Source organism: Fundulus heteroclitus, chromosome 6 (genome assembly GCF_011125445.2).
Source record: "Fundulus heteroclitus isolate FHET01 chromosome 6, MU-UCD_Fhet_4.1, whole genome shotgun sequence".
NCBI classification, from domain to species: Eukaryota; Metazoa; Chordata; class Actinopteri; order Cyprinodontiformes; family Fundulidae; genus Fundulus; species Fundulus heteroclitus.
The window spans coordinates 12,766,271-12,775,473 of record NC_046366.1 but is presented as its reverse complement, the minus strand read 5'-3'; the positions used below and the strand labels follow the sequence as shown (position 1 = coordinate 12,775,473).

Genomic DNA, 9,203 nt, shown 5'->3' with positions numbered 1-9,203 from the left:
AGACTCTGTGCCTCCAGAGTCCGCTAATCTGGAATTTCCATGGCAACCATCTTTGCAGTTCAGTCTCTGTAATTTCATAATCTCCAACACACACCGCAGAGAGTTAAGGCTGTGCTGGAAAGTACTGGTGGCCGTTCAGACATATTGCCATGTGGTTAGGAATTAAATGCTGTGTGGTGAGTTATTTGGAGGGGACAGCTGTAAAATGACTACTTTTCATTGTATCAAAGTGTTAAATTCTCAGTGTTGTCCCGTGAAACGATATGATAACATATTTACAAAAATGTGAGGGGTAGCTCACTTTTGGCAGATATTGCAAATGCCGCTACAAAATGCATTGAAGTTTATGGTTTATCAAAAAACTTTCAAGGAGCATGAATATTTGAGTAAGCCGCTACAATAGTAAATAACTCAAGATTCACAAACATTGTACTTCTTTAATAGTCAAATGGAAAGATTTCCAGCCCAGTAGGGGACATTATGTGTAAATCATTTACTGCAAAAACGTTTTGCAGACCCAAACATGGATACTAAATACTATCTGCAGAGGCTGTTTTTAAAAAAACAAAAAAACAAAAAAAAACAGGTTTCCGTTGTAAACTAACTGAGATGTTTTGATGTCTGTCATTCCAGTAAAACGGACATTTCCACATAGCGACATCCTGTTCAGACGTGACTGCGTTGCATCATTTATGAATGGCGAGTAAAGAACAAACGTGGGCGGAGCCGGGCCAGAAACGACGCTATCCGATTGGACAACGGTGTTTCCTCAATAATGCGGCAGGCTGTCCTGATTGGCTGTGTGTTCCGGTGGGCGGGGCCTCTTTCTAAAAGGGATACGTTTTACTCTTAGCTTAGAGGTGTTTGGGTGAGAAAGCTGGTCGCGCCGTATGTCGCCGTGAAACCGTCTGTTTTCTGGGCTTTAAAACGTTTTTTGCCACAGAGGAAGAGATTGGAGGAATACAACAGATTGCGGCTGATATTTATTTTTCTGAAGGTTTCATTTAAAAGGCCGACCAGGCAGCGACTGCTTGGAGCCGCAGCAGCAGCAGCATCGGGGCTTCCGTAGCTTCGTTACTCCAGAGCCTGCAAGCGGGGCTGGGGCGTCCAGCTGGCAGCCGCTGATGCGTTTGACCGTCACTTCAACAACCGGCTGCCCGGTGGAGCTCAGTGTCCACCGGGGAGAGACTGCGGAGGGCCTGAGGAAGCTCATCTCCCAAAATCTGAGGCTGCAGACAGACCGAATCATCGTAGTGCACAAAGAAAGGCATGTTGGATGTTACTGCATGCTGATGTCCATGTGTGGAGGAACTTACAGATGAGCTTGTATGACATGCGTCTTATGCCACCAGGCACCTGACTGCAGGCTCGCTGATGGAGCAGGGTGTGACCGATGGCAGCAGACTGACGCTGGTCCCAGTTGTTGAAACTGGTTCATCGGTAAGTTAACCTCGTCACATGCCCTGATTAGAAACATGGCAACAAAAAAAATGTATGCAATCACACATAAGAACAGAGAATTTTTGGTCTGTGTTGATGCAGAGATCAACTAGAGAGAGGACGGTGATGGACACGTTGGAGAGTTTAACAGAATCCCAGGTAAGGGCCTCAGAGGACATTGTTTTTATTTTTAAATCATGTGGGAAAGTTGAGAAAATATTTATAAATCTATCTTCTTGTCAAATATTCAGAGTTATTCTTAACTAAAACCCGAGCTGAGCTGTGCATTCATTTTGAATGAACTTGGGAAATTGTTGGTGAATCTTCCTCACTCACCAAAGTTAGTAAGTAATGAAGTAGCCCTGGGCCAATTCAGTTTACTCACTCAGTGCTTTCATTCGATAAATTATATTATCCATAAAGCATAAATATTTAAGCAGTTAATAAGACTACAAGCTTGTGCATTAAAAAACCCAGGTGACTTTTTCATTTTCAGCTTTTAAATTCAAGAGAAACATTTTTTCTTTTTTTGTCTTTGGAGTGGATCATCTAAAGAACAAACTTCTCAATCACTTTGTCTGGTTGGCATTAATTAAGCCTCGAACACTAAAGTAAAGAACCTTGATATTATCTCTGACCGTTTCCTTTGACCTGTGCAATATTGCCAAAACTAGGACCTTCCTCCTGCTGGAGGTTTCTTCCTGTTGAAGGGGGTTGCTCCTTTCCACCGCTGCCACATGCTTGCACTGGTTGATGCAGTCAGTGACTCTGTGCAATCATCTAGGCTTATTTTTCAGCATTTATTTGATTTGACTGTGTTGGTTCATGAATATGAGCTGATTTTTGTGGGAACCAGATTATGTACATGCATTCGATGAATTTAAATGTATAAACTTATCACAAAAAGTATGTTGATTTGCAGAGGTGTGAGTTGTGCCGTTTAAAACCTGCCAAATTCTCACTGACAATGCCAACACAACACAGTTTTTGGTGGAGACGGTGTGCAGTTGAGGTGCAACACCTGCCTCACTGGGGAAAAAATGGCTTCTAGTTGAATACTTCTGCGATCAGTGCATGCTAGTCATGCAAGAGTGACCAACACAGCCACACTAGCTAGCTTGCAGCAAATGTTGGTTGAGGAACCGGATGTCTTTCCACAGCCGTGTTGGAATTTGCTGGAAAGCATGCAGAGGAGCTGCCGGGCTGTTCTGGTTGTGAACCAGTTTTTTTTTACACACTACTGGGGGACCTTTTTTGGTAATTGAACAAGAAAGGAATTTCTACTAACATCATCAATCTAATTGTTACAAAACAAGAGTCAGCGGCTGAATAAGCTGGTTGGCATTGGGACCATTTTAAAAGGAATAAAGAGGCTTTCTAACGGTATACGACTTGATGCATAAACCATTGTAGCAACAGAGAAATAATCAGCCAAACACAAATTTCCATACTTGATTATCTTGTAAAGTGCCTTGAGGTGAGTGCATCAGTAAAATACCCTGAACTGGATAGCTAAACAAAAAGAAGTTGATTCCTCAGTAGAAAGAAGACCTTGCAGCATTTACTGATTGGTATAATGCAAAGCGACTACAAATTAACTATGTTCATTATTTTTATCAAGCACAACCTGTGTTGGGCATTCATTATTTTTTCCTTGAATAGCAAGTCGTCCTTTTCAGGCACAGCCTCTCAGGATGTGACGAGACTTTTCTCTGAGCAGCTCCACATTCACTTTCATCATCAACAAAACAATGTTTCTCTCAATTGTTCTGCGCTTCTTGCAGATAAACGATTTTCTCTTGGGCCGCATGCCTCTGACCCTCAGCGTTGGAGCCGGTGCCCACACGATGTATGTGCAGCTCCAGCTGTCGCAGAAAGCGCTGGAGCTCCAGGGGAACGCGGACTCAATGGTTCAGACCAGACGCAAGCCTCAAACTGCACAGACGGACAATCTGAGCCACCTTGAGTCTTCCTCTGCAGGGTCCTCCTCGGGATTCGCCGGCTCACAGCCTTCCTCTCCGCCCTTACTCTCCACTCCATCTTCACCCGTCCTGCAGTGTAGCACTCAGAGACCCAGAACTTCCTTTATGTCGTGTGCAAGTGTAGCGCCTGAGAGCTTCGTCAATCCCTCGTCACAGTCTGGCTGCACGCCGCCTTCCCCTCTCGATTCTACGTATTCCCACAGTCTACCTCGTGCAGCTGCACCAGTCTGTCCATCCCGGCCTGCCGGTTCTGAAGCAGGATGCCTGAGTCCAGCACCAGCTTCCACCCTTATAGAGGTCAGTGATAATACCTGTTTTCCTCTTACAATTGCTATATTTACCAGAAAACAGGTAATATAATAGCTTTATAAAGCGCTGAACAATAGGTGATTAAAAATAGTAAAACAAGAAATAAAACAATATAATTTAAAAACAGGTTAAAACCCTAAAAATAAAAGGAAACACCAATATTAAAACAATATAGTTCAATATAGTTATTGTGCTGCCAGAATCTCATACCGGGCCAAGTCCAATGCGTAAGAAAACTTTTCAATTCTAGTTGCTTTCTTCAGGCATATATCTGCTTCTTCCTTTGAGTCTGAGATGTTTAATTAATATGTGATAACTATGTAAGTACAGCAACTCACTCTTCTTAGATTACCATATGCCTCTTGTATATAAATACTTGACTTTCCCCTGTCCTTTGTGTGTAAGACAACGCCTTCAAAACCACTGACAGCGCATAAAATGAGGTGAACACGTGGGTCTTTAGCTACAGTTTTCCTTTTAGCCGTAGGAACTTTTAAAAGACCCGTGCCCTGTGATCGAAGAGCACGGGGTGGAACGTAAAGGTGCAAGAGGTTGGATAAATAAGAGGGCGCCAGACCATTTAGTGCCTTGTAGGTGAGCAGCAAGATCTTAAAATCAGCTTGAATCTGACAAGGCAACCAGGGAAGGAATGTTGGTACTGGGGTGATATGCTCATATTTCCCAGTTTTTGGTCAAGATGAAAATATCTACTTTAAATCTATATGTGTATTTATATATTTTTTTCTTTTACAGGGAGATGTTCCTGCACATCAGTCAAGGCCTCCAGGTGCGGTCATTGACAGTGTCGTGAGTCACTCTCCAGGCGTCTTCTCTGGGACTTTCTCTGGTAAGTCTTTATCGAGACGGCGGTCTGTAAACACACACTTCCTTGCAAAAGTTTTTATGCACCTTTTTGGACAGGTCAGGTTACAAAGACAAGGTTGAATTTAATGCAATAGAATTCATTGTGATACACCAACACAAAATGGTGTGAGGGATTTTTATTTATTTATTGCAAACTAAAATCTGAAAAGTAAATATGCACAAATGTCTTCAGCCCCCTTGATTCTGATATCTTCACCTAAAATTTGATCCGGCTGCCTTTAGAAGTCACCTAATTGGTAAATGGAGTCCTTCTGTGCGTAGTTTATTCACAGGATAGACAAAGCTGTTTTTTTGAAGGCCTCAGAGGTTAGTCGGGGAAGATTACTGAGCTAACAGCTTCATGGACACAAAGGATCACAGCAGTCAAGGTTAGGGAGAAAATTGTTGAGACGCAAAAAGCTGGGCAGGTTATTAAGAAATATCCTGAGATTTGAACATTTTACTGAACTGTAGAGGAGCCACGGAGATCCACAGCACAGGTTTGAGAATCTGTGTACAATGATGCACTTTACAGACCTGGCCTTTATGAACGGCTGGCTAGAGGAAAGCCATTGCTTATACTGGCTTTCTTTAAGCCTTAAAAAAGCCATAAGAAAGGCCTCATATCAGTTTTTAAAGAAATCTAATCTAAATACTGTTAAGGCATAAAAGAGGGTCAAGGTTTACATGAACTGTTATCAAATCACCTTAAAATATTTTTATTATTCAGAGCTTATAAGCTCTTTAGTTGTGATTACTATTTTCAGACTTTATTTAGAGGAATAACTCATAATTATTTCCAAATGTCCAATCCTCTCAGGGACTCTGGCCTCCTGCAGTCATGGTAACGTCACTCATCCTCATCGCGGCATTTCCATCATTCTGCAAATCCTCAACGACCTGCTCAGAGCTGCCAGTGACCACCAGGGGGCGTCCATGCCTCTTTTGTGTAATTGCTGCTCGGCCTCAAAGCTTCCAGGCAGCCATGTCACTGCAGAGGAGTCCTGCAAAAGACCAAACAAAGCCCCGGCATCCCATAGCACTCAACGCAGCGGTAAAACATTAGATTTTTACAATAAGAGGATGTAACTGATGCACAATTCGATTCAATATCCCTGTACTTTTTTATATATATAGTGCCAAATTACAGCTAATTTCATCTGAAGGTGTTTTTAGGAAACAAAAAGGGTCTAATTCAGATTCACTTTCGATTTGTATGGATCTAATTCATTCCAGAGCAATATTCAGCTGATTACTGTCAAAAACAATTTTAATTTTTTTCACTTAAAACTGCAAATTGCTGAAGTAGTCCCATTTCCAACAGACATGTATGAACAAATTGGTTTTGCGTGGTGAATATTTGCTTTTAATTTTTTTTTCCTGCCAGACTGAGATAAGATGGATGTGCACATGCATAATATTTGCCTTTGACCATGTGCAGTTTCACTCTTTTTGTGAAAGTGGAAATTAATCCTGCAAAACTCAGATAAATTTGTACATATCTGTGGGAACTGGACCTATCGAACATTTGCTGCTCTCATTGAAAGGCTTGGGTCCTGGTGCATGGTTTGTAACATCCTTTTTCTCGCCTCTCTCTCTCCTGCAGGGGATGAGAGTCGGCCGCTGCACTCCTCTGAAGAGGAGAATAAAGCGTTGCACGGCAAGATGGAGCGCCTCCAGCTTCTGATGCATCAGAGGCGTCGCCGCAGGGAGATCCGTAGGCGTCTGCTCGTCCGTGGACTCGCTCGACCGAACCAGCATCGTTACCACCATTCGTAGTGCTCCGCACCGGAGAAATTTGCTCACTGTGATTTCTTCGTCTGGCTCTTTGAACAGAAGAGACCATTCCACAATATGCAGTTCAGAAAGCAAGAGCAGGGCTCCCTGTGCATAGCGGGGTATCTGTTGAGTACAAGGAGATACTGAACGTCAACGTGAGCTTTATACAGGTCTTTATTGACTCCGTGTACTGAGCATAATGGAGATGGCTCCTATTGTAGCAAAACATTACAGAAAGCTGATTTTTAGTTCTCTGGTCCACGTGTTTGGTGTTAGCTGCTGCGAGCAGAAACAAAAGATGATCGCTTCAGATAACGAGGGTTTCTGTCCTCAGGCAAACTTCCAGTTATTTATTTAGGTTGTGTTGACTTTGGGGGCGTGTTATCCCCTGAAATTCTCATGAGTCAAGGAGTGTAGGGCAGCAAAGCAGCCATGGAAATCATGCAGGACTGCGTTGTTTTAACTCGCGTGTTGTGCCTTACAACACCATGCATTATTTACCAGTAAGAGTATCCGAAGCTCATAAAAAATGCACACGTTCCCTTCCTCATCCTTTAAAGGGATAGTTTAGGATTTTTTTTACCTTGAGGTTCTTTACAAGATCATAAGCAGTCGCTACCAAGATCATGTTTGAAGGTTAGAATTAAAAACATGTTCAGTGTTGGAGACTAAATTAGGCTGAAATGAAATTAGAGCCCAGGGTTTCAAAGAAATGGCTTCTTTTCAAAATATTTTTAGATATTTCCACTGAACATCCAGCAGACAATCTGTGATGAATGTTCTACCTTGTTTGTGGTTATAATAAGAACCATTGACTGATATGAATCCTTGTAATTAGCTTTTATTGTTACTGTTGGACATCAATATTATCACAGTTTAAACGACAAAATATTTTTTCTTGAAACAAGCAAACAAAAACATTCAGCTTACATTAGTTCCAAGCGATGGATCGAATCCAGACATTGCATAGGATAAATGAGCCTGTATTCATGTGTCAAATGATAAAAAGTTCTTGTCTTTGGGTAAATCATTGCTTATTTCAGCTCAAAACTAAGAGGAATGAAAAATAATCCATGAGGGATGTCCCTGGTATGTTTATTTTACATACTCAACGGGAGATTGATCATGTAGAGTTGCTAACCAAATAAAATGTTTTTAATGTGACGGTGAAGCTACAAGCATAATCAACAATCAAGTGATCAGAGAACAAACAGCAGCCTCTTTGATTTTCTGGGTTTATCTAATATAAACCCGGATTAGCTGGTCCTGGCCGCTGAGGGCTGGTTTGGGACGGGTCAAGACCAGTTTGGATTTACACCGTCTTAAAGGAGTCCAGCATGAAAAGGTTCATAGCCTTTTGTCTAAACGTTATTTTATGAACCTTTAAACCATCATCGGGTTTACACACAAGCTGTTGATTATGTGCAGGAGGCTGGAGTCGGTTCACCATCAAGGATCTTCTTGTATGAACCACATAATTAAATTGCAGACAGAGTAGTAAAGTCAGATGACGTAAAGATCTACAAAATTACACTTTTATAGTGCTGTAGTAGTTTCTCTATGCACACCACGTTACATTTATAGCAGACAATCACTGGTTTCAGGAAGATCAGTGGTGGTTGTGCTCCCCCCCCCCCCCCTTTTGCTGGACTCCATCAGTTTCTGTACAAAATACCACATGTTGGTTTGAAATTTCAAAACTTTTTGAAATGAGTTTTCTTGGAATAAAGTCAACTTTGGTCTTAGCTTCTCCTGCCCGAACTAGCATTAGCTTCAGCCTCCAGCTAATCAAGATACTAAACACCAGGAGAGTTATGTTATATTTAATCTATGTAATGGTTTATAACCTTTTTGGGTAACCTCAGTTTTAAAATCCTGAATTATCCCTTACACGATCTCGACCCGTTTGTGCTGGTTTCTGGTTTACCTCAACGCTGAGATTTCTGTTGTCGTCGGTGCGAACGGCACAGTCCAAAACACTGTGACCTGTCTTGTTGGCTGTATTGTTTTGTAAATGTAATGTAAGATTTCAACTAGAAAGCCGAGGTTTGTCTGTGATTCGATGTGATGTGTGTTTTTAGATTAGGTTACCTCATTCATGTCAATTTGAGAGAGTGCCTCTTGAAACTAAGCAACTCTAAGCAATGCATTGCCTTATCGTGAATGTTTTAGTGTATTCTCTGTGGAGAATATTCCCTTTAAAAAAACAATCTCCATTAGTGAAATGTAAAGAGGGAAAAAAATGAATATAAACAAAAATAAAGGCAGAAAATTAATAAAAACCTGAAAAGCCTTCATTAGTTGATTCCTATTTGCTATCCCCACTCATGTTGACACACATGTTGGCAGAGTCAACTTGTTTCTGTGATGTTTGTGGACCAAAGAGGGTGATGTTGTTTAAAAGCAGATTTTATGTATGTATGTGACAGTGCGTATCGCTTTGTTTCTCAGTATTATTGGTGCGTTCACACAGGAGCTTTATCTGCTGTTTTCTCTCTGTGGTGGAAAGAAAAAAAAACGACATCCATTTCCTCCTACATCCTCCGCCATGCTCCCCCCCTCCTTGGTGCTGCAGAGAGAAGCTCCCATCCCCCACACCTTTTGTCACACAACCCCGCCCTGTGCTGAAAAGACAAATCCCCCTCTTTGTGTGACATGCAAACAACCAAGTCTGAACCAGACTATTCTTCATTTGCATTTAAAGCATCTCACCTCTGTAGATTTTATCTCCAGAGGGGGAAGCTCCCAGATCCAAATTCCCGTTTCAAGCAGCCATGTATGTTTTCAGCTCCCTGCAGTATAGCTGCAATGCAAACTGTAACATTAGAT

The 9,203-nt window shown here is 41.7% G+C and overlaps 1 protein-coding gene across 1 annotated transcript; it reads left to right on the top strand.

The window, feature by feature from the left end:
- Positions 1 to 815: 815 nt before the first annotated feature.
- LOC105934565 (midnolin) lies at positions 816 to 6,707 on the top strand. Its single transcript, XM_012874621.3, has 7 exons — positions 816 to 1,267; positions 1,353 to 1,440; positions 1,543 to 1,599; positions 3,225 to 3,719; positions 4,485 to 4,578; positions 5,416 to 5,649; positions 6,202 to 6,707. Exons 1-7 carry the CDS (start codon positions 1,125 to 1,127, stop codon positions 6,372 to 6,374), a joined length of 1,284 nt encoding a protein of 427 aa, XP_012730075.2. The 5' UTR covers positions 816 to 1,124; the 3' UTR covers positions 6,375 to 6,707.
- The last annotated feature ends 2,496 nt before the right edge of the window (positions 6,708 to 9,203 follow it).

Bases quoted from the DNA above. Each gene is read 5' to 3' on its own strand.
- LOC105934565 (XM_012874621.3), top strand. From the start codon at position 1,125: ATGCGTTTGACCGTCACTTCAACAACCGGCTGCCCGGTGGAGCTCAGT. The intron at 1,268-1,352 runs GCATGTTGGATG...TTATGCCACCAG, and splicing joins ATCGTAGTGCACAAAGAAAG to GCACCTGACTGCAGGCTCGC. The intron at 3,720-4,484 runs GTCAGTGATAAT...TTTCTTTTACAG, and splicing joins CAGCTTCCACCCTTATAGAG to GGAGATGTTCCTGCACATCA.